This window comes from Macaca thibetana, chromosome 13 (assembly GCF_024542745.1).
Source record: "Macaca thibetana thibetana isolate TM-01 chromosome 13, ASM2454274v1, whole genome shotgun sequence".
Classification (NCBI taxonomy): Eukaryota; Metazoa; Chordata; class Mammalia; order Primates; family Cercopithecidae; genus Macaca; species Macaca thibetana.
Genome location: NC_065590.1, coordinates 64,351,701 through 64,376,022, shown reverse-complemented (window position 1 = coordinate 64,376,022; position 24,322 = coordinate 64,351,701). Strand labels below are relative to the sequence as shown.

At 52.2% G+C, this 24,322-nt stretch overlaps 4 protein-coding genes across 9 annotated transcripts in view; 1 reads left to right on the top strand and 3 right to left on the bottom strand.

Annotated features, from left to right (window-relative positions):
- MTA3 (metastasis associated 1 family member 3) overlaps positions 1-3,567 on the top strand; it is a 255,898-nt gene extending 252,331 nt beyond the window's left edge. For all 3 annotated transcript variants that reach the window (XM_050754798.1, XM_050754792.1, XM_050754791.1), the window contains one exon: positions 6-3,567. In XM_050754798.1, the coding sequence (XP_050610755.1) occupies positions 6-31 (26 nt within the window). In that variant the 3' untranslated portion in view covers positions 32-3,567. The remainder of the gene's footprint in view (positions 1-5) is intronic.
- Positions 1-24,322, bottom strand: part of LOC126934205 (cytochrome c oxidase subunit 7A-related protein, mitochondrial) — a 723,522-nt gene that overhangs the window by 422,495 nt on the left and 276,705 nt on the right. The gene's annotated exons all lie outside the window — the stretch shown is intronic.
- OXER1 (oxoeicosanoid receptor 1) lies at positions 9,089-13,041 on the bottom strand. The gene has a single exon (XM_050754804.1). It carries the CDS (start codon positions 10,785-10,787, stop codon positions 9,516-9,518), a length of 1,272 nt encoding a protein of 423 aa, XP_050610761.1. The 5' UTR covers positions 10,788-13,041; the 3' UTR covers positions 9,089-9,515.
- HAAO (3-hydroxyanthranilate 3,4-dioxygenase) overlaps positions 13,140-24,322 on the bottom strand; it is a 25,984-nt gene continuing 14,801 nt past the window's right edge. The window contains exons 5-11 of one of the 2 annotated variants that reach the window (XM_050754806.1): positions 17,167-17,256; positions 16,817-16,860; positions 16,380-16,525; positions 14,200-14,268; positions 13,935-14,017; positions 13,747-13,855; positions 13,140-13,613 (exon numbers count right to left, since the gene is read on the bottom strand). In XM_050754806.1, the coding sequence (XP_050610763.1) occupies positions 13,777-13,855; positions 13,935-14,017; positions 14,200-14,268; positions 16,380-16,525; positions 16,817-16,860; positions 17,167-17,256 (511 nt within the window). In that variant the 3' untranslated portion in view covers positions 13,140-13,613; positions 13,747-13,776. Of the gene's footprint in view, positions 13,856-13,934; positions 14,018-14,199; positions 14,269-16,379; positions 16,526-16,816; positions 16,861-17,166; positions 17,257-24,322 lie in introns of both variants that reach the window. The other variant, XM_050754807.1, reaches the window with a different exon arrangement.

Here is a 24,322-nt window from a genome sequence, read left to right as displayed (position 1 = left end):
TCTAGAACTCACGTGCTGTGTGTCAGACTGAGCTTTCCCTGATTCATTCTACAATCCAAGACTTGCTGCACTGTCCTGCTGATGTTCACAGTCGTGCCTGGGAAGGAGGCAGCCCCACTCCCAGTACATTTCAGTGGGAGACCTCTGCGTGCATCCATGGAGACGCAATGGGGCGGGGAAGGAACTGTGGGAGTGCACGTTCCAAATCCTGTGTCTCCACGTGTGGATCAGCAGCACTTCGCTTTCTTGTCAGAGACCTCGCTGTTACAGAGCGAGACCTGCTGAGAAGTGAGGGGCTGAGGGAACCCCTCCACCTCCTCCCTTCTGCAGCGCCCTGCACCCCTCCCAGCAACAGCGGTCACTTGGCAGTGGGGCTGCTGCGAGCTCAGAGCCGCTGTCACCCTGCATGTGTCCGCTCAGCTCGGTCTTATGCTGTATAGTTACTAAATATGTACAAGAGGGCCATGGCATCTTTCTGAGTGGATTTTTCTTAAGAAATGTGCCAGTGTTTATGAGGTTCATGGCATTTCCCTGTCCTTGCTGTTACCGTCACTCAGCTTTTTCTCCATAGGCTTCATACTTTTTTTTTTTTTGAAATGGGGGAATCTGCTGTTTGCCCCCAGCATTCCTATATGTGACCCTCCCTCCTACTCCTCCAAGGAACAGAGTTGCCTGAGGTTCTGACAAAAGATAAGCCTGTAAACTCATCATCTGTGTTTTGTAGTTGGAGAGAAGCTGGTGTTCTGCCCGGCTCTGCTTGGTCCCAGACAGCTCCAGCAAGAGCAGGTGTTAAAAGTGCCAAGCGTGTGTATCACTGTGACGAGCCGTTTGCTTACTGCCCTGTTCCCTTGCAGCCACACCAGCTGATGAAGAACTGCTGCCAGGTGGGTCCTTCAGCAGGCCACAAATGACCTAGTTTCATTTTAAGCAGACAGACTCTGTTTGGCCCAGGGGCGTGGAGTGAGAGAACTGTGTTTGTGGGTATGAGTCTGTATGGCCAACCCCATGACCCCACCCCTCCAGCCCAAATCCTGTGAGCACATGTGCCCTAGGCCCCAGGGACCTGTCTGCTCCTCTGGCTTGAGCTCTTGGCGTTTCCCACCTGCCCTCAGCACCAGCCCTCGGTGGCATCACAGTTGGCCACTCAGCTGCTCTGTGCTGGCAACTGCAAGGATAGGAACAGCGCAGCGCCCGATGAGCTCCCTGGGCAGATGTGAGGCTGGCAACTCCCCTGCCCTCTGTTTGCAGGCATAGGCCATGGGGCACAGGGTCACAGTCCTATGAAAGACAACTGGAGTCTGACCTCCCAGCCATCTCTGGGGTGACTGGGAGACAGCTGGATAGCAGGTATGAGAGGCCCACATAGCCAAGTTGTTGCAAGACACAGTGGCTACAATTGAATTGACTCCCTGGGAAGAACAAGGTAACACAGTAAGGGTAATGATGCTCTAGATGTCTGTGTCCTCGGAGGCTGGGCTCCGCTTGGCAGAGAGAGCGTGGTGTTTCAGGTGGAGGGCGGTTTTGCAGACATCTCAGCTTCTTTTCTGAGGAGGAGTTGGTTCTCATCTCAGGCTTCTGCAAGGGCGATCATGGGATGTTTCTACCACCACCCACTCTTGGAGCTGTACTGGGTCTTGGCTTGGGGCCCCGAGGGTGGGCCCTGTGTCAGAAGCGTTTGGTGAGATGGGTGGAGGTGGCAGGCAGGTGTTCTCAGGGTTCCCACTGACGGGTCCCTTCACCAGAGACCTGGGAGGAGGTCTTTGCTCTCCAAGTGCGCATCATGTGGGATGTTTCTTCCCTAAAGAAAAAGACACAGGAAAGTTGTCTGTCTGTGCCCTGCTCTGGATTTATTGTTGTACTTGGACCCAGAAAGGGAAATGCTTCCCTCACCCTTTCACTTTCTTTCTGAACCCCTGTTAAGTGATGACTGCAGATTCTGGAAACAATTAGCTACCCATGACTCAGCTGTCAGCTTCATTTTCTCTGCCTTTTGGGAGAGGCCCTCTCACCCAGGCCCAAGAGATTTGGAGACAGGAGTCAGCCAGGTCTGAAGCAGGAGAAGGGAGGCCCCTCCTGTCTACCCAGTTGAAATTTGGCTTTGGGAAGAGCACAGCTTGTTCGAGCTACATGTGCCAAGCAGGCTTTTCCTTCCTCTTGTAAGTAAAGTTCATGGTTCTGCAGTCCCATCATCCTAGGAGGGTTATATTGACTGAGACTTCAAGCTCTCCCTTTGTCTCTGGAAACTGCCCCCTCGTTCTGACAGACTCCCCCGGGCAGTGGAGGAAGGATGCCGAGGCGCCTCTAGTCCATGCCTTTGCTCAGCATTTGGTGCTGAGAGGGTTTCCCAACCACCCCCTCCCTTTCTGGGGCCACGGTGTCGCTGCTGTGTGTCAGTGGCATGTCACTGTGGTTCAGTGAGCACATGGGTGGACGTGCAGAGACTGTCTGCTCAGTCCCCAGCAGACATGCCCCTGGGGTGAGGACACAGGCTCTGCAGGGCATCTCCCCCTCTGGCTCAGTCATCGCCTGCCCACCCTTCACTTCTTAAAGGTGCACAAGAGAGGAGGGCCTGCTGGAGGGTGTTGTCGGAAGGTTTCAGCCTGCCCTTCACAATTCCCCTTGTGCACAGCCCAGTTTCCATCGCTCAGGGCCCACCCAGGAAAATGGATTTCAAATGGGGGTTTAACACAAAACAAGAAAAGCTGAGAGGCAAAACAGGGGAGTGAGGGGCAACCCAGAGGTGGGAACAGCAACAGCAAGCTGCCCCCATCCTGAAACTGGCTGGGCGCCATGGGAGGACGCGTCACCAGAGCCTGGGGCCAAGGCCACTGGGGGACCTGCCATACCGCGGACCTGTCTGGTGGGAGCTGGAGCCTTGAGAAGCCATGGTTCTTGTCAGAAACATTTCCCCAGGCGGAGAGAGGGGGCCCCGGCCTCTCCCCTCCTCTTGGCCTCCAGAGTCCTGCAAGTGCCTCACAGTAGTGAAGCCCAGTTGGAAGCAGCTGCCCTGGGAGCCTGGGACAGGCAACCCACCAGGTCAGTCCCCTGCCACTCAGAGCAGAGCAGAACAGTGGGCTGAGGGCAAGCAGGTGGGGCTGTGCGTGGCCTCGGTGCACTCGGTGTCATGTCTGAGCCTGGTGTTCGTGCCCCACTGCTGTCCTAAGTCCCTGGCGAGGGGAGGCGGAGGAGCTGCCCCGTGGGCGTTTGGAGATTCTGTTTTACTCTGCCATGGAGGAAACGGTTTTGGGGAGGGAGGGGGAAGCCTTTATTCTTTACTGTTGTCCCTGTTTTCCTTTGGGGGAATTTACCCAGTTAGCAGCCCCTCCTCACCATTCCCCCCAGGAAGGCCATGTCCCAGTTTTCTGTCCACCCCTCCTGTTCCTCTGCACCGTGTCTCTGATTTTCCCTGCCACGGAAGCTAACCCAGAGCACACACCCATGCTCATGAGTGTTTCCCCAGGATAATTTGTTCTGAGCATGATATCGCAGTGTGGACTGTCTGTCTGTAAGAAGATGCCATCTACTAACTAATTTGTATTGTGTTTCCAATAAATTCCTGGAAATTTTGCCTGGTTTTACGCTGTTCTTTACTAGGATGGTGACTCAGGTGTAAGACTGTGTGTGTGTACCCCTAGGCCCAGCATCAGGTGGTCCTTGTTTCAGAACCTTGAGCTCCGAGGGCCCCCGGGAGGTAACAGGCCAGGCCAGTTGGTCTGCTGTGCCCCGGCTGCACTGAGACTCTCAGAGGCCTTTCCCCAGGGTCTGCATCTTCTTCTGCTGTCTCATAAGCCACATCCTAGGGACATGGAAGTTTCAGGAGGCCAGGTCATCCCAGTAGGAGGCCTTTGATCCTGTGCCCCCAGGCCTGGAGGTATGAGGTGCAATAGGCAGCCTTTTTCTTGTGAACTACCCTGCAGTGTGACTCGTGCCCTGCTGTGGCCAGTGCTGGGTTGTGCGGCTGGGTGCTGGGGTGTTCGGGTGGTGCGCTGAGGAAGGCCGCTGTGCCCCAGCAGAGGGTTTGCTTTTTGGCTGGCTGGCTGTGTAGACTGTCTCAGCTGCTGTGCCAAGGTCATTATGGGGGTGGGGGGTGAAGCTTGGCTCCCTTGGGACCCCTCCAGCCTGTGTTTGTGAAGTACATATATTTGTGACTCTTGTTTACTGGGCTTTCTGAAGTATTTTCTTAAAAGGAGACACTAAGCTTATTTTTTTCTTTTTCTTTTTTTCAGACATGGTCTTGCTCTGTCTCCCAGACTGGAGTGCAGTGGTGTGATCTCAACTCACTGCAACCTCCACCTTCTGGGTTTAAGCGATTCTCGTGTCTCAGCCTCCCAAGTAACTGGGGCTATAGGCGCACGCCACCATGCCCGGCTAATTTTTGTATTTTTAGTGGAGATGGGGGTTTCACCATGTTGGCCAGGCTGGTCTCGAACTCCTGACCTCAGGTGATTTGCCCTCCTTGGCCTCCCAAAGTGCTGGGATTACAGGCATGAGCCACTGCGCCTGGCCTTCTTAGTGTTTGTTTGTTTGTTTGGTTGTTTAATTAAGGCTTTTAATGCAAAATCAAATATCACCTCCCTTTTTCTGGAAGCTCCTCTGTAGCTTGGAGTGTTGCATGCCATACCTCCCAAGGGGGCTGACCTTAAGCTCCATACCAGGACTGGGTTTTTACCATCAGCCTTCCTAGGAGGTTTCTTCTGCCCCTCCTTGGATAAGTTTTACCCTCGGTTTCTTCTGATTCTGCTCCTGGGTGTAGAGGTTGCTGGAGGAACCACACCACCTATTCACCACCTCACAGCTTAACTCATCAGGGTGCTCAACTCACCAGGCCCCTTTGATCCACTTGCTTAGTGACCCTTTTCTATGTTCTTTGGGAGCTTGTTTTCTTCTTTCCAGAACCAACTCTTCCAATCCTTTGCCACTTTTTAAGCTCTTATCCCCCTGAGAGCTACAGCTTCTAAGAATCCCTTCAGCTTTATTCCCTCTGTCCCAAGACCTACTGAAATAGTGCCATTGCTCCAGCTCAAGGAGGCAGCCTTCTATCTTCTGGGGACAGACCCTCCTGCCACCCATGAGCTGGATTCATCCTTCCGCCCCCTTAGGCCTTGCAATAGTGTCCTGACTCAGGCCAGACTGCCACTTACTAGCTGGATGACCTTGGGCAAATTATTCAACCTCTTTGTGCCTCAGTGTTTCCATCTGTAAAATTGGATAATAATGCAATCTCCTTCATCAGGACTAAAAAAATTAATATGTGTAAAATGCTTAGAAGAAGGCCTGGTACATACCAGTCCCCAACATCATTCCCCTCCTCCCCAATATTTTTCTTTTCTCCCTTCTCCTCCTGTATTTAAAATCTCTTCATCCAATCCACCAAATAACAGAACAGTCAAACCACCAAAACATCTGTCCTCTGCTTAGTTTCATCTAAAGCTATTATCTTCCCTCCTTTTACTGGCACATTTGTTGAAAGGGGAAGAGTTGTCTCCATTACTTCAAATCTCATTAATTCCTCAACCCATTATAGCACTTTATGGCTTCCATTCTGCCCCCACCCCCATCCACTCACTGAAATTGCTCTCAATAAAGTCACATTTAACGACCTTCTAATTGTTAAATCCAGTGCTATTCTTAAGTCATCCTCTTTGAGCTTTCTTGAGCATTTGAAACTGTTGTAGCCATATGAATTTTCTTCCTTCGTTAACACTGATCCCTTTATTCTCTACCCAAAGCAATGCTAAGTAACATGCAGATGTCACTCATCATCGTTTTTCAGTTTTTACAAAGACAATTTCAGATCTAGTAGTAAGTCACCTGTGTGCCCCTTCCCATTTTCCTCCATCTCAGAAGTAAGTACTCTCTTTAATTTAGTGTTTATCATCCCATACATGATTTTATACCATTAATGCATATGTATGAATCCATAAATGATAGAGAACATGTTTTGCATATGATTAAATTTCATACAATGACAACCTATCACTTTTTGAAAAGCTTTTAAAAAACGGACCCAGACAGTGCATTGTTAATCCAGGTTGTCCATCCAGTGTTAATTGACCAGACAGTGTCAGACATGGACACTGGTTTTCAGATCAACTCTCTTCAATATGTAATTAGGAAACACTTTTGAAAATGCTCTGTTCCTGCATGATGCTCTGTTCTTGCAGGAGGCACTTTGCAGACTGTCTGGGTATTTTATGTTTGGCTTTTACCTTCATAAAAGATGGCTTGATTCTGTTCTTTTTAGTGGGCAATCTCTTTACTTGGGTGAAGATTGCCTTGACTTCTTTTCTTCTGCAGTCCTGTTTTTTTTCCTGCTTAAAGGTTTTTTGTGTGTTTGTTTGTTTTCTGAGCATTTCACTGGGTTTTCCTACATGCTTCCCTTACTTGCAGGGATTTTTTAAAGGATGGTTCTTGATTCTCTTCATTCTCAACAGATGACCACATTCTTTCCCAGAGCCCTGGTGAGTGGAAGATCCTTGCTCCTATCTCCAGTCCGAAGGGTGCTACTGTACATGTTTGCCTGGGTGTCTTCCAAGCCCCTACAACTTGTTTTACCTCCAAACCTGCTCCACCACCTGCATTCTCAGTGTGTCACCCACATAGCCTCCCCATCCGGACCCTCTGTGGTCTCTGCTGCTGCCTTTCTTCAGGCCTTTGCTTGGAATACAGACATTTCCTACATACGTCATCTCCCACGTCCCCTACTCTCATGTTATTGCCAAGAGTAACTGAAGAAAATGCAAACCAATCATCATCTTCCACTTAACACCCCTCTCCTGCCATACTGTCTGCAGGATCAACCCAGACTCCCGGGCTTGGCACCAGGGCCCTTCTGGGTCTGGTCCTCTCCCTTTCCTGCCTGTCCTCTAGCTCTGTGGTAGGCCTCCTCCTCTCTTGCCTCAGTGATCTCCTCCCCACGCCCCTGCACACTGAGTCTTCTCACAGCTGCATGCCCTGGCCATGCTCTTCCAGTACCAGGGACGCCTTTCTCTTCTCTCCTTCCTCATCCTCTAAGATCCAGCTTATGTGCATCACTTACCTGACAGCCCAGGCAGAGTCAGCTCTTCAAGCCTCTGCTCTCAGGGTGCATCACCACCTAAAAGACCCTGACCTTCCCTGGGTTGCATTGCACTGGTTCCATTTGCAGGTCCATCTCTCCCCGGCTTAGCCTGGGAGGCTCAAGGTGAGAGTACAATTGTCTGCTTTTGTAGCTTAGTGTCTGGTCCATAGCAGGTGCCCAGTAAACACTGGCAAGTTAGTGACTGCTGGCCTGTGACCCAGCCCTGCCTGCTTGCCCATCACCTAGCCCTGCCTGCTTGCCCCCCTGCTCAGGAGTCCCTGGAGGAATGTAATGCATGCCATCTGATCCTCTGTTAGCTTGGCAGTTTATGTTAGGAGAAAGAACAGAAACAAAGGTGGAAGACGCTGCCCAAAATTCACACTGGATAGTGCAGCCTGTCCCTGAGACCAAAATGCCATTTAGAACCCAAATGTAGGAAATGGGGTCTCAGCCTGTACCCAGCTCCCGTTATACCACCACAGGTACTACTACATCTCTAGGAAACCCTGCACTTAAACACAGTTTTCTTTCTCTTCCCACTCCTCTTCCTTCTGCCCTCCCTGCTCCACATAACTGCCTTCCTCACCAAGTGCTCTGGGCATATAGTTACTCCCATCCCCAGCCCCTGGAGCTGGGCAAGGGCCAGGATCACTATTCCTATTCACAGATGGAGAACTAAGTCCAGAGAAGGGTACAGTGGGCTGCGGCCATGGTTAGGACCAGGGAGTCAGTCCTACCTCCATATGGGGGCAGCCTGAAGCCTGCTTCATGAGGGAGCACCCAGCCCCCTTTACAGAAGGCCTTGCAAAGGATGGAGAGGCAGGGAAGGGTGGCGTGCCCCAACATCAGCAGAGGAGCAGTCCTCAGGGTCAAGATGGGTGGCAAGGAGAATCCAGGGCAGGTTAGGAGTGCGGGCCTGAACCCTGTGACCAGCATCTACCCAGAAACTCCTCAAGGGCGGCCTCTGCTCCCTCCCTTGATGGGAAAAGACAGGACTACAGACATGCCTGTGAACCATGGGAGTATCTGCCCATTTCCCTTCCATCAGGTCATGAAGAAGTGAGTGCAGGTGCTGGGGGAGGTGGGAGGACTTGAGGGAGGAGTTGGTAGGAGAAGGGTCCAGGGAAGAGGAGATTGAGGAAATGGCCCATGGAGCTGCCCTGAGCCCAGGTGGGCACATTCGGAGGCAGAGATGGTACCAGAGGAAAGGTGCCTGGTGTTGAGCTGGCAGCAAGTGTTGGCACCCCAGGTGGGGATCTGCCTGAAGGAACCGCTCAGTCCCCACTCCTCCAGGAGTGTGCGGGCCTTTCTTAAAAGACCTGACTCAGGCTGAGGCGGCTCACGGAGGGCGTGGAGAAGCCCCTAGGCGTGGCTCCAGGGAGTAAAAGGGAGCAATAGGAGTTGAGGGGGCAAGAGGGGCCCCATGGGGAGCCGAGAGACAGAAGAGCAACCCTGGAGGGGGCCCAGGTGGCACCCCAGTACCTCGGTAGGTTTCTGAGTGCAGCAGGTAGATTTTCAGAACAGGGGAGTGGGCTGGAGATACACGGTGGAGGTGGGGTCCGGTACTCACCTGCCCATCCTTCCCAGGCCCGCCTCCCTCTGCCTGATACTTTTTCTCTGGTTCCCTCCCCAGCATCCACACGGACCCTTGACACCACCCTCCTGGTCTGTGTGCAACACTCCAGGGCTTTCACTTCTATTCCTGACGACTTTAGTAGCTGGGGTGCATCCTGTCCATGATATGAGAGGGTTGGGCTAAGTGGATTAAGGGAACTGGGGAGGGATGTTAGGTCCTCAGCATCAAACTGTACCTGAGGGCCTGGAGCCCTGGTGGCCTGAGGCCCTCACCCAGGAAAGCAGTTCTGCTTTTCAGGGCATGCCAGGGCGTCCCAGAAGTTCTGGGAAGGACAGAGCCCCCTGGGACGGGGCTGCGGGATGGCTTCCCCACTCTCTCCCAAGTTTCCCTTCGCCTTGGGGCACTCACTTTGACGCCTACTGACAGTCCCAGGTTAGAATTAAAGACATGTATTTGGTCTTGCAAATAAATATATTTAGAAGGGAAGTTTATTCATATTGGAAGGGACAAACTGGAGAGCACAGAACATGCAGCTGTCCAATTTCTAAGGCGACTCTGCTGTGACAGTGATTGGCCTCTGGCCCCTGCAGCTGCACAGGCCCCTGTCTGAGCTGGCATGCCCACAGCGCCCTGCCTGTCTCCTCCACCTGGCATCCTGCTCTCCCCTGCATTCTGGGAATGCCATCCTGGACACACTGAGAGGCCCAGGCGGGTTTCTCTGCCTGTCACCCACCTGAGTCCTGCCAGTGCTTTGGCCTGGACCCTGGCCTGCTGCCATCCCTTGTCCAGTTGCTTGAGGCACCGTGTGCTGGCCTTGTCCCTCCAGGCCAGAGTGCGGCAGCCCTTACCCCCACAGCACTGCAGTCCTGCAGCTGGCCCTCAGCCCTGGGAGGAGCCTTCCTTTTCCAGAGAGACCTCGGCCTGCACTTCCAGCTTCCCTATGGCCTCCGCCTTCCTAGAGGCCTCCCGGTGGCGCCACTGCCTGGAGGGTTGGTAGGAGCTCTCGTCACTCACTGGGCCCTGCCGGCCCCTCGTGAGGCCCAGCAAGGCCCGGCTCTGGTGGAGGAAGTTGGGGCTAGAGAAGCAGTAGAGCACAGGGTCCAGGACGCTGTTGAGGTAGGTGAAGGCCAGGGAGCCGTGGAAGAGCTGTGTGCAGACGTCCAGGGAGCGGCAGGCAGACAGCCAGAAGGCCACCATGGAAGCCATGCCAAAGATGATGCTGGGCAAGAAGCAGATGGTGTAGACGGCCACCACCACGGCCAGCACGCGCATGGCCCTCTGCGGACCTGCCTGCCCGCCCAGGCCACGACTCCGGATGGTGAGCCCAATGCTCACGATGGCGAAGAGGATGAGTGCCAGTGGCAGGAAGAACTCCAGCAGGTACAGCGCCTGGTGCCAGCGGAGTGAGGCCGAGGGCTTCGTGCCCACCCTGTAGCTGAGGCAGGAGGGGCCGGAGAAGGTGCCCAGGAGCAGGTGCCCGTTAAGGAGCAGGATGCCCACCCAGAGTCCCCCGGCCACCCGGGCAGCTGCCCCCACGGAAGCACGGCTCAGCGCGTGGTGGGGCTGCACCACCTTCAGGTAGCGGTTGAGCGCGATGGCTGTGAGGAAGACGACGCTGGCCGTGCGGTTGGTGGACAGCATGAAAAGGTTGATTTTGCAGGCAGGAGCCCCAAAGCGCCAGGTCTCATGGAGGAGGTAGTAGTCCACGCGGAGGGGCAGGTTGCTGATCAGGAGGAAGTCAGCGGCCACCAGGCTGACCAGGAACACCGTGTTGGAGGTCCAGGGCCGCGTGTGGACACAGAAGATGAAGAAGGCCAAGCTGTTCCCCACCAGGCCCAGGATAAACTCCAGGGCCAGGATCGGTGCCAGGAAAGCAGACACCAGCGAGGAAGAGGTGGGGTGGCAGGGCCCTCCAGAGGACCCCCCCACGGTGGTAAAGGCAGAGGGAGCGGAGGAGGGTGAGGGAGGGAAGGAGGGAGGGAGGACAGAGGAGGAGGGAGAGGGAGAGGGAGAACTCAGGTTATGAAGTTCCATGGGCTGCTTGAGCCAAGGACCTGAGAGAAGGTTCTGGAGTCTTCTACCCCTGCAGGAGTGGCCAGGACAAAGTGGGATGATTGGCACTATCAGCCGGCCACCACGGTGACACAACATCCGGGGGGTTTCATCAGTATTCTCACAGCCACTGAGAAACACCCTGTGTTCCTGTTTGTAGGCCAAGGGGAACCCTGCAGCCCTCCCTCCTTCCCTCCCCCTCGGGGCACTGAGTGACCACACGAGGTCTCTGAGCCCAGCCTGGGGGTTGTGCTGCTGGTAGAGGAAGAAGCAGGGCTCAGCAGGGGCAAGATGGAAGCCCAGAGACACCCTGAAGTGGGAGGAAAGTCCAGTCGGGTGAGGTGCGGGAGAGTATTTGCAGCTCTGTGTTCTGTGGCTCTCAGGATCATACAGCCCTCCCTGAACGCCCCCTCCTCCACTACATATAGAGGCTGGTGGCTGCCTCCCTGCCCACACCAGCTCTGGCTTCAGGGACCGTGGAGCCAACAGGACATTGTCCCGGGAGAGGTGGGCAGGGAGTCAGTGAAGACCTCCACCACCCTGCTGGTGGCCTGGAGGGAACCAGTCTTACTTGTGCTCTGCCCGCCTGCTGTGTGTCTGAAAGCCCACTGCAGTTCAGCTTTCAGTTGCTCCCAGATTCCTGATGGTTCCGAAGTCTGTGATGGTTCCAAGTCTGGGTACATGGTGAAGTAAGCCCCATAGGGGATGCCCCTGCCAAATTTCTACTGCCATGGCATGGGGACCTGGGGGCATCTCCCGCAAACAGATCAATCTTGATTTCCCCTCTCTGTGCCTCCCCATGGCTCCTTGTCCACCCCTCTCCCTGCCCCCATTAGCATTGACTGTGGAATGGGGAGTGGGAGGCTGGCGCTAGCTCCATACAAGGTACAAGTCCAGCTGTCCCATGGTGAAGTATTCTCATGAACCCACGGGCTGGTCCTGTGGGTGGAGATGAGGGCTTCAGGCTCCTGATTACCCGGGATAGCAGGGCCAAGGGAGGCGGTGGTTCTAGGCTCCAGCGCCTGACCCCATCACTGCTAACTGGCTGGGGTCAGCAGTCTGCCATGTGTAGCCTGGCCTCTGTGTCTTAGACACAGTGGCCCCTGGCCTCTCTTGGCTGTCCTGGGCTCCCATTTGGTCGAGGCTGAGGACAGACATCCCTGGGAGAAGCAGGGTGGTGAGGCCCAGCCTAAGCTTCATATGCAAACAGGCCTGGGTTAGAAACAGAGTTGCCCTACTTCCAAACCTCTCTGAGCCTGATCTGTAAAATCAGGCTCTACCACCTTCTTGGAGAGTTGTGAGGATAAAATGATATCATTTATGTAAAAACTTCCAGGGGATTCCTTGGGACAGAGCAAGTGTTCACAAAAACAGATCTAATTTTCCTGACTTTCTCTCTAGATTAGGCTTGCCCTGTGTACGAGAGTACACTGTTCTCCTCATGGCTACCTGTGTTCTGACCTGGGGCCTCCCTGGAACATTCTGTGTCCTCTTCTCAGGTCCTGCACGGAGCAGTGCATTGCTACAGGCCAGGAACGAGCCGCGCGGAGCCTCTGCCCGCACCTGTCCTGGACCATTTGTGTTTGGAGGAGGCTGATGGTGTTTTTTCTTTGCTTGCGGGAGAGGAAAGCCCTTAGGGGTGAAGAGGTGGGTGAAGGTCCCGATGTCTCTCAGGGCCAGTAGCCTTTTCAGCCAAGGCAGGTCTTTCTCTGCTCCCAGTGGAGTGTAGGAAGGCAGTGAGCCACTGGGCTGGGGCTGCGGGAGACAGGGCTCAAGTGTTCTTTTCTAGAGGAAGCTTTGAGTCCACACAGGGACCCGTTCTGTCCAGATCTGTCACTCTCATGTGCATGCCCTCATTGACTTCTCACGGAAGTCCCAGGAAACTGAACTGTGCCCGCTGCAGGTTCCACGTTCTTGTCTCTGCCCACTGGTGCCTCTGAGGCCTCCAGCATCCCTAGACGCCCACAGCAGGCTCAGGGGGCCCTCTGGAGTCTTTGAACATGGCACCTGTGCATGACAGGGGAGGGCAGGGGGCACAAGGCCAGACCCCCCACCGACACTGCTGAGCTCTTGGTACAACTACCTGCCCCTCCCCAGGCTGCTCACAGTCTTTAGGTATTAACAGTGGTTAGTTCTGGGTGGGGGGTTTTGTGTATTTCTGGGTTTTCTATAGTTAGATGACTTCTGTTATTGGAAAAAAACTCAACAGATGCTAGTGTTTTAAAGTTATGTAAAAAGACAGCCTGGGCAACATGGCGAAACCCCCATCTCTACAAAAAAGAAAAACTAAAAAAAATTAGCAGGGTGTGGTGGCGCATGCCTGTAGTCCCAGCTACTCAGAAGGCTGAGGTGGGAGAACCACTTGAGCCAGGAGGGTCAAGGCTGCAGTGAGCTGTGATCGCACCACTGCACTCCAGCCTGGGTGACAGAGTGAGATCCTATCTCCAAAAAAAAAAAAAAAAAAAAAAAAAAAAAAAAAAAAGGTAAAAAGAATTAATGAGAACAGAGAAGGAAGTGGAGAGATGACATTGGCTGTGCTCCCAGGACCAGGCATGGAGCATGCGTGGATCAAGTCACACACACAGTGAGGAATGCCCATCCACAAACAGGATGCCCAGTAACAGACCCTCCAACACGTCCATGGTCACCTGGTGCCCTGATGCCCCAGACACACCACATGGTCCTGGGGGCCACATGGGAACACCAGCGATGACTGCCAGCAGCAGACCCACAGGTGTGCGTTCACCAGGAAGCCTTTATTGAGGGCCTTCTTGGCGGGGAAGTGCTGCACTGAGTCTGCAGGGACAGAGGAACGGTCAGGAGCTGGGCCAGGAGTAGACCACCTGGCAAGACTGGCAAGGCAGTAGGCTGAGGCTGCCGGAGAAGACGGGGAGTTGCTGCCCGCTCAGGGGCGTGGCATCTGGGCTGAGAAAGGCAGGAGGGTGGGTGACGACAATGTCCAGGTCTGTGGGGGACACAGCAGCAGTACACAGAGAAGCGGTGGGGCTGGGAGAGTTGTTTGGCAGGGATGGCACTCAAGGGTGCTTGCAGGGCACACCTGTGGCTGCTTCAGGCCATGGCAACAGGGTCACCACAGGGGCTTCTTGCAGGCAGGGTCCTGGGTCACAGACAGGGCCACAGAGCCTTGTGTTCGCTCCCAGGCATACCTGTGGACAACACAGATGAGCAGGGCTCACACAGAGCTGGACCCTGAGGATCCCAGGGAAAGCCTCCCCGTGTACTCACGAGGTCCCAGCTAGCACCAGGAGGCTGTCATCAGGGGCCAGGCTCAGGTGCCGTCCCCCCATTGTCACCACCGAGGAGCCCTCCTGGAGAAGAGGAGCAGGAGAATCAAATGGAGACTGTTGGGCCTCAACACCTGGGTGAATGTCTGAGTCTGCCTGGGCACCAAGGCCCCAAGAGTGGGCCCCGTGTGGGAGTCCCAGTCCCAGGAGTGGGCTGATGCCCTCCGGCAGGGGGTTCTGCGACCCTGTCCCTGGGCCCCACTTGCCAGCTGCCACAGCCACACGTCCACATTCTGTCTCAGGCCTTCGCTGCTGCCTTGCCCATAGGCAGTCACCTGGTGGGAGGTGAAACAGAAACTTCTGGTGCCTCTTCCCCCACATGGGAGATGGTCTTGAACCTGCCCCCAGACACCAGGCTTGCTTGGAGCAGGGTTGAGGCCCATAAAACAGCCCCATCACCATGTGCTGAGCAGAGACCAGGACTTGGAGAGGAGGGCTGCCTGGGCTGCAGGCCTCCCTGTGCCCGCCACTGCCAAAGGCAGGCATGTATTTGGGATCACACATGCCTGCCTTTCACGTGCAGTGCACCCATGGTCCCTCTGATGTGTGCTCATGCGAAGGCATGCCCACCAGGGCACACCAGAGACACATTTACATCAGCTTCCCAGAGGGTGCGACCTCCCTTTCTCTGAGAGAGGTTTTGAGTTTGGCCTCAGGAGGTGGGAGGGACCAGGAGGGTGAGGCTGAGGCCTCTCTGACATGCACCAGCCTGGAAGCACGCAGCTGCTGTGCAGGGCCATGCTCCTGCTGCCCCGGAGAGGGCGCATATTCATTAATGTAAACTGAAGCAGGTAAGAGTAGCGTATGGCAGAGGTGGGGTGCAGGGCTGAGTGGCACTGCTGTGACATGTGCGCATGTTCTCGCAGCCCTGTGTAAGCTCAGGACGTCCCTGGTACCCAGGAGCAGCAGGCCGGGCCTCTGCAGGAAGCCTGTGGCCATGAGCATCCCTGCACAGACTGACACATTCAAAGCCCACGGGACGTGCCAGTGGCAAGCCGTAAAGCACAGGTGAACACAGGTCTCCCTGCACCACTCTTGCCCTCCCAGCCTCGTCCCCACACATGGTACAGAAACACCACTCTGGCCTGTCACTCCCTGCTTCAATACTTGGATGGAGCGCTGTTGTCTTTAGGACAAGTCCTCCCACCTTGCCTAACGCAGCAGACCTACCAGGACCTGGGCCCTGCCTGCTGCTCCACAGTCCACCAGTCACACTTGTACCCCCACTCCCCAGCCCCGCCTCTGGCTAACTTCAGCTACTCCCAGTGCCAGGCTGTTTCAAGCCTCAAACAGCTCATGCTCATGCTTCTCCCTCACCTAGAATGCTCTCTCCACCTCCCTTTCTTTCTTTTACAAACTCCTACACTAGCTTTAAAATGCAATGTGCACATCACCTCCTCCGGGAAGCCTTCCTTGACTTCCCTTTCAGCCTAGATTCCTCCTTTTTTTTTTTTTTTTTTTTTTTTTTTTTTTTTTTTTTTTTTTTTTGAGACGGAGTCTCGCTCTGTCGCCCAGGCTGGAGTGCAGTGGCCAGATCTCAGCTCACTGCAAGCTCCGCCTCCCAGGTTTACGCCATTCTCCTGCCTCAGCCTCCCGAGTAGCTGGGACCACAGGCGCCGCCACCTCGCCCGGCTAATTTTTTGTGTTTTTAGTAGAGACGGGGTTTCGCCGTGTTAGCCAGGATGGTCTCGATCTCCTGACCTTGTGATCCGCCCGTCTCGGCCTCCCAAAGTGCTGGGATTACAGGCTTGAGCCACCGCGCCCGGCCAGATTCCTCCTTTATCCTTCTATAGCTTCCTATAGCTTTTCTATCAGATACTTTATCACGTGATTGTGGCAATTGTTGATTAACTTGTCCATCTCTTTAACAAACTATACATTCTTTAAGGTAGCACGTCTATCCTACTCTCCCACTAAAGCCTGAAACATAACAGGCATTTAATAAATGCGGAATGAAAGAAAGTCAGCCTTGTTTGAATCCCTCTCTCCACCCAACCCTCACTCCCAAACAACTCTCTCCCTTTTGGCTTCCAAGGCTGTGACTGGCTGAAGGCTCAGGAATTCCTAGCGAGGGGAAAACTGCAGACCCCCAGGAAGCTGCCAGTGAGTGGGGGAGCCTCCAACTCTGAAAGTGAATTCAGTTCTTAAAATTGCTTGGGACCATATAGCCTCCACAGACTTCGCCCGCAGCAAAGCCATCGCCCTCTGCGTCAGGGTGGGAGCACAAAGGCCTATGCTCATGTCTACAACCTCTGAAATGTGGCGTGTGTGTGTGTGTGTGTGTGAGTGTGTGTGTGAAAGAGAGAGAGAGGCAGTGAGAGAGAGACTGGTTCCCATTTTCCAGGGCTGCTGGGAGGATGCCCCGGATGTCCCAGGACTGCATTACCTGGGTCTCATAGGTGTCCCCAAACAGGCTGAGTGGTGCGCCTGCCTGCAGGTCCCTGCGGTGGCTGTCCAGCCAGGCCTCCAGGGACATGGGCTCCATGATGGATCGTGTGCTCAGAGGGAATGGTGGCTCCTTGAGAAGCTGGTCTGCACCCACAGCATGACTACAGTCGGTGTCCTCAGGACCCAGGACCCAGCCCACCCAGCCCCAGTGGGCTGAGTTCCCAGGGGCCCCAGGTCTCAATTGCCGGAACAGGCTCTGGATCCGGCTCAGTGATCAAGCAGCCATGTAGGGGATACCATTGGCTGCCGTCTTCTCAGTACCTTGAGAACTGGGCAGAATATTCACAAAGAGACTCCCCGGTCCCCTGGACCAAAACCCATCCTATTTTGGAAGAGGAGGGAGGGAAGGAGAAGGGCAGTTCCCAGCGGCCTCACCAGGGATGGGCTTTCCTGTTCTGTACTGCTCAGAGCTGAAGAACCTGCAGGGACGAACAGGGAGGAGCAGGAGTGGCGAGCACTCCCATTGGAGTGACCAGCGACACACACATACACCATACTCACGGTCAGGTGCAGGAGCCCACACACACTCATAGGGCCCTCACACAGCTGTGTGTTTGCCATCCTTTCCCTCCCAGCCCCGTGCTGCTGCTCCTCCCTCCCCCCAGCGGCACTGGGGTCTCTGGGCCAGGCTCCCCACCCTGGGAGGGGAGACTTTCTCCCAGGCCATCAGGTGCTGATGCAGAGCCCCAGGAAAGCAAGAGGCAGGGGCTGGGCTGGGCGCTCACTCCTGGATGATGGGGGCCAACTGCGTGCCGAGGTCCTTGCAGTAGAACCACTTCTCAAACAGAACGTCCATGGTGTCGCCCACATAGTACCTGCCAGGGCAGAGGACAGGCAACCCTGCTGTCCCCATCTGGGTGGCTTCAGGGCAGCCCCACTCAGGCCTGGCTCTGCTGCTGTCTGCTCCACCCGTGTTAGCACACCCTAGTGGTCATTGGTCACTTAACACCTTGCTCTTCAGAAGCACACGTGCGCCCCGAGAGGGGTACTATCCCCAGAATTCACACGGCTCTGTCCGGTTCCCAAAACTAGACCCAAACTAGTTCCCGAAACTCGACAAAGCAGATAGAAGTCTGAGGCTCAGAGAAGCTGAGCAATCTGGCAAGGATTACACAGCCTGTAAGTGGTGGAAGCAGGCCAGTCTCAAGACAATCTTAGAAACTTAGAGAGCTTCTAATCGCAGTGCTTTCGTTTTTCCCAAAGAGGAAGCTAAGGCTGAGCCTGAAACCAGGGCCAGTGGCTGGACACTCTGCTGGCCTGCAGTGCTGTAGGCCAGAGTGCACGGACACTTAAGAAACCAACATGGCTGAGCGCAGTGGCTCATGCCTGTAATCCCAGCACTTTGGGAGGCTGAGATGAGTAGATCACTTGAGGTCAGGAGTTCAAGACCAGCCTGGCCAACATGGTGAAACCCTGTCTCTACTTTAAAATAAATAAATAAATACAAAAAATAGCCAGGCATGGTGGCAGGGGCCTGTAATCCCAGCTACTTGGGAGGCCGAGGCAGGAGAATTACTTGAACCGGGAAGCGGAGGTTGCAGTGAGCTGAGATTGCACTGCTGCATTCCAGCCTGGGTGACAGAACAAGACTCTGTCTCAAAAGTAAATAAATAGGCCGGGCGCGGTGGCTCAAGCCTGTAATCCCAGCACTTTGGGAGGCCGAGACGGGCGGATCACGAGGTCAGGAGATCGAGACCATCCTGGCTAACACAGTGAAACCCCGTCTCTACTAAAAATACAAAAACTTAGCCGGGCAAGGTGGCAGGCGCCTGTAGTCTCAGCTACTCGGGAGGCTGAGGCAGGAGAATGGCGTGAACCCGGGAGGCGGAGCTTGCAGTGAGCTGAGATCCGGCCACTGCACTCCTGGGCGACAGAGCGAGACTCCGTCTCAAAAAAAAAAAAAAAAAAAAAAAAAAAAAAAAAAAAAAGAAGAAGCCAACACGCAGAAGATGTCCCCCAGTTAAGGGGTTCTTCTCCTGTCAGCGTCATGATTGCCTTTGAGAGTTGGAGCAAAGCTTTGAACTCTTTTCTGGGGTAAGGCCCACATACATGTATGTATAGCCTTCAGTAGACCCCTACAGCCCACCCCAGCCCCCAGCCTGGCTCAGTGAGCTCCTCCCCTGGCCTGAGGAGTGCCTGGCAGGCTGGGATGGGCCCCAGGTCCCTGTGTGTGCTGCACATGGTGGGTGCCAGGAACGCCTGTTGACTGAATGCCTAATGCCCAAACCCAGCTCCTGGGCCCAGGCCAGCTCTGTCTGCTCTTAAAAGGGATGTGGTCCTGCTGATGGGAGATGCTTTACAGACACACAGTGCATCCACCCACCTGGCAGCCTAAATCCTATCCTGGCCCCGGAAAGCTTCATAACTGGATGGTAGTGCCCTCCGGGAACTGCCTTTGGAGTGGCATTTTAATGTTGAGTCCCTGGCTTTTATTAAAGGTCAAAAGCAGCCAGATGAAATGTGTTATTGAATTTGCTATAAAATGATATTGAGGACACCATCCTCTCCATCAGACTCCCTATATTAAAGTCCCTTGGGACAGATTTTTTCTAGAAGATAAGACCATGTCTGTCTCTACAACAGACTGTTACACAGTGAATGATTATGTAGCCATTGTGTTTTTTGAAAAGATTTAATAGTGTAAGAAATACTTGGCTGAATGTGGTGGCTCACAACTGTAATCCCAGCACTTTGGGAGGCCGAGGTGGGTGGATCACCTGAGGTTGGCAGTTCGAGACCAGCCTGACCAACACAGTGAAACCTCGTCTCTACTAAAAATACAAAAATTAGCCAGACATGGTGGTGCATGTTTGTAATCCCAGCTACTCAGGAGGCTGAGGCAGGAGAATTGCTTGAACCCGGGAGGCGGAGGTTGCAATGAGCCGAGATTGTGCCACTGCACTCCAGTCTGGCGACAGAGTGAGTCTCCATCTCCAAAAAAAAAAAGAAATACTCATGAGTTTCTTTTAGGTAAAAAAAGATATAGCTATGCATAGAAATAAGACAAGACAGAAGTTTAGGTTTCATTGGTGACATGACAATTTTTTTGTTTTCCCTTTTTTATTATTTTGTTTTCTTGAGATATAATTCACATACCATCAAATTTATCCTTTTAGTAACAAGTAATTTTAATTTTGTTCACTTCACATTCCTGTACTTTTCCAGATTTTGAGAATGAATGTGTATGACTTTGATAATCAGAAAAACAACAAGTATTTTTAAAATGCCTATTATACAAGACATGTGGGCCATAGTATCCTGATCCTGGTAACCTGACGGGAAACTTGAAATTTTTTTTAGTTAAAAAATACAACAAACAATGATAACACCACTGCATTCCAGCGTGGGTGACAGAGTGAGTCCCCTTATCAAAAAAAAAAAAAAAAAAGAGAGAGAAACAAAACCAACCAAACAAAACACTGTTGAGCTTCTGGAAAATATTTCCCTGAGCAATAGGTTACTTCCTCCTTTCAGAGGAAAAGAACTGGATGACTGGTCATAACCAAATGAGAACCCTGGCTATGGAATCAGAATGTCGACAGCAGGGCCTGTGTTCTTCCCCTCTTTGGTGTTGACTCCCACTTCTCTTTATACTGTCCTGGCCCTAACTCCGTATTTCTCTATAATGCCAGATCTAGCAAGTAACGCGTTAACAACTTTAACTTCTTTGTAATGATAACAGCACCTCCCCCATAGGATCGTTGGGAAGACTCAATGAATAAATACATGCAAAGTCCTTAGCCAGGCATCTGGCACATAGCAAGTGCCATCCAGATGTCAGTGTGTGTTGTGGAATGAGCTGGGGTAGAGAAACTAGCTGAGGGAGGCACTGGCCGTGACTCTAAACTCTGGGGGGAAGCAGCAGTTCTGGCTGCACTGGGGGAGGTGGGTGTGACTTTGGAACCCCTCTGGCCCGCTTTCCACATCCCACCCCTCCCAGAAGACCGTGTGAAAGGAAAATATCTTGGGTCCCTGAAATCACTAAAAGGGAAATGTCAAGCTGAGAACTGCTTAGGGCAAACCTGCCCCCCATACTTTTTTTTTTTTTTTTTTGAGACGGAGTGTCGCTCTGTCGCCCAGGCTGGAATGCAGTGGCGTGATCTCGGCTCACTGCAAGCTCCGCCTCCCGGGTTCACGCCATTCTCCTGCCTCAGCCTCCCGAGTAGCTGGGACTACAGGCGCCCGCCACCGCGCCCGGCTAATTTTTAATATTTGTAGTAGAGATGGGGTTTCACAGTGTTAGCCAGGATGGTCTCAATCTCCTGACCTTGTGATCCACCCGCCTTGGCCTCCCAAAGTGCTGGGATTACAGGAGTGAGCCAGTACGCCCGGTTACCTGCGCCCCATTCTATTCAAAGTGCCCCTCTGCTCACTGAGATAAATTTGTATCTGATTGCCTCCTCTGGAGAGACTAATCGGAAACTCAAAAGAATGCAACCCTTTGTCTGTTTTCTACCTATGACCTGGAAGGCCTTCCCTGCTTTGAGTCATCCTGCTTTTGCTTTGAGTTGTCCGGCCTTTCCGGACCGAACCAATGTCCATCTTACATATGTTAATTTGATGTCTCATGTCCCCCTAAAATGTATAAAACCAAGCTGTGCTCTGACTCTCTTGGGCATATATCAACAGGACCTCCTGAGGCCGTGTCACAAGCACGCGTCCTCAACCTGGCAAAATAAACTTGCTAAATTAACTGAGACCTGTCTCAAATTTTTGGAGTTGACATTTTGATAACCTCAGAGGGATTCTGAGTGGAGGTGCCCCTGACCTTTGACAAATCTCCTAAGGGTGCTTGGTACTGGCGTGAGCTAACTTTATGGCTCAAATCAATAGGACAATTTGCTGAGGTCTGGGAGCACCCTCTCTAGAGAATCCCTGATCTCCCCAAATTTGGTTGAGATCTAAAGTTTATTTCGCTGTACAACTCCCTCTTTCTTTTTGCGTTTTACTTGTTTCCAACAAGGAAGGCAAGTTTTCCTGTTTCCATGACAATGGAAGGCAGGTAACTCGTTTATGAAGTTTGAGCTCGCTTCCGATAGGAAAAAGGAGGTTTTTTTCCTGCTTCTAGGATGGTAGAGAGCTGTCTTGAGCCTGAGACCCATCCCTAGGTAAGTAGCTGAATTGAGGGTTTGTCTTGGCTAAAGTTAACTATCAGCTGCTCTTAATTTCTGCTGACCATTAGAGTGCTCAGTGATCATGGAAGCTGTGCGATCATTTGTTTTGCTTAACTGTTTGTTGTTGTTGTTGTTTCTGTTTTGTTGTTGTTTCAGTCTTTTTCCCATTGGGTTTGATCAGCTCTGCCTGGCTTGATCAAATCCTAAAGAAGTTCCAAATTATGGGAAACAAGGCCTCTGGAGTGGCTAAATTCCCCGCCCCTCTACCCCCAACACACACACACACAAAGAGCCGGGCACAGTGGCTCACACCTGTGATCCCAGCACTTTGAGAGGCAGAGGCAGGCAGATTATGAAGTCAGGAATTCCAGACCAGCCTGGCCAGCATGGTGAAACCCCGTCTTTACTAATAATACAAAAATTAGCTGGGCGCAGTGGCGCGCACCTGTAATCCCAGCTATTCAGGAGGCTGAGGCAGGAGAATTGCTTGAACCCGGGAGGTGGAGGTTGCAGTGAGCCGAGATTGCACCACTGCACTTCAGCCTGGGTGATAGAGCAAGACTGTGTCATGGAAAAAAAAAAAAAAAAAAAAAAAGCTGGTCTGGTGGGGGGAGAAAAAAGGCCAGCAAAAGGAGAAAAAAAAAGATGAAAGATTTTTTATTTTGACTGCTAAGGGGCTTGATTTACATAACAAGGCCACCTTTTGCTAACCAGGCAAAACTGAAAGAGCAATGGCTGTACTTCTGAAACAGCAGCATTTGTTTTCCTGCTGAAATACAGTAATGAGATTTAAAAAGATTTTTTTAAAAGAGCTCAATGGTTAAAAATCAGCTTAATTAAAAGCTAACATCCAAGGGGTGTGTGTGTGTGTGTGTGTGTGTGTGTTTTAACCTTCATGTTTTTGTTTTTGTTTTTCTCCTAGGACCTTGTCTTTTTTCTTGAGCAAAAGTTTTTTTCTTCTCAGTTGACCGAATTCGGTTTTCTTCATTTACTTCTGCTGTCTCTCCTTTCTCTTGCACCCTCTGCTGCATGAGGGACCTAAAATAGTTTATAGTAGCCTGCGGTTTCTTAAAGAAAATGAAGAAGGCACTAGACTCCTTCTAGGGGAGAAACCTGTTTTTCCTTATCAAGAATGTAAAAAGATATATTGGTCTCAACTCTTAAACTGCTTACTTTTATATTGTTATCTGGATTTTTTTTTTTTTTACTAAAATAGTTATTGTAACTGAGGTTACTCTTACTCTTGAGTTTTTAAGGAAGAGTGTGGTTTTATTGCTTCTGGGCCTTTGACTAAGATCAAGTGTGGAAGAGTGTGGTTTAGACACTTAGAAATGTCTTTGTTTAAAAAAACCTTTTTTTAAGTGCACTGTAAAAGCATCATGTGGTCTAAGCTCATAATAATTCTCCCGTTTTGGAGACCCAGGATTCAGTGTGGGCTTTGCCCAGAGCTCAGAGATCCAGTTAAAAGATAGGTAGTCCCGATCTAAATAAAATTGGTCTCCTTATACAATCCTATGATAGATTTCTATAATTTTATGTTTGACTTGGCATCCATCTTTTTTTTTTTTGACAGAGTTTCGCTCTTGTTGCCCAGGCTGGAATACAATGGCATGATCTCGGCTCACTGCAACCTCTGCCTCCCGGGTTCAAGCGATTCTCCTGCTCAGCTTCCCTAGTAGCTGGGATTACAGGTATGTGCCACCATGCCTGGCTAATTTTGTATTTTTAGTAGAGATGGGGTTTCTCCGTGTTGGTCAGGCTGGTCTCAAACTCCCGACCTCAGATGATCTGCCTGCCTCTGCCTCCCAAAGTGCTGGGGTTATAGGCATGAACCACCATGCCCAGCCAGCATCCATCTTTAATCTCCCTCTAGCACTATCAGACTTATTCTCTCTGTACCTTATGATGTAAATTTTGCTATTTGATTTTTCACCTGAGTTGTTTCCTTTTTTTTTTTTTTAATTGAAACGGATTCTCACTCTGTCACCCAGGCTGGCATGCAGTGGCGTGATCTTGGCTCACTGCAGCCTCTGCCTCTTGGGTTCAAGCAATTCTCTGCCTCAGCCTCCTGAATAGCTGGGATTGCAGGCGTTCTCCACCACGCCCGGATAATTTTTTTGTATTTTTAGTAGAGATGGGGTTTCACCATCTTGGCCAGGTTGGTATTGAACTCCTGACCTCGTGATCCACCCACCTCGGCTTCCCAAAGTGCTGGGATTACAGGCGTGAGCCACTGCATCTGGTGAGTTGTTTCCTTTAATATGCAACTTTAAGGCTATTTAGCTGACAACTGCCTGTGGTTGTAAAACAGGTTATCAAGAATCTGAAAGTCTAGCTGGGCATGGTGGCTCACACCTTAATCCTAGCACTTTTGGAGGCCGAGGTGGGTTGATCACCTAAGGTCAGGGGTTTGATACCAGCCTGGCCAACATGGTGAAATCCTGTCTCTACTAAAAATACAAAAAATTAGCTGGGTGTGGTTGTGGGCACCTGTAATCCCAGCTACTTGGGAGGCTGAAGCAGGCATATCACTTGAACTTGAGAGGCGGAGGTCGCGGTGAGCCAAGATTGTGCCACTGCACTCCAGGTCGGGTGATAGCACAAGTCTCTATCACAAAAAAACAAAAAAAAAAGAAAAAAGAAAAAAGAATCTGAAAGTCTAAGATAGAAAAAAAAAGTTGTTATGAATCTATAAGATGTACTTCTATTAGCATGCCTAAAACATCTATGTATGTGTTGTATACACAGTGTTTCACTGCTGAAAATA

Bases quoted from the DNA above. Each gene is read 5' to 3' on its own strand.
- OXER1 (XM_050754804.1), bottom strand. From the start codon at position 10,787: ATGTTGTGTCACCGTGGTGGCCGGCTGATAGTGCCAATCATCCCACTT.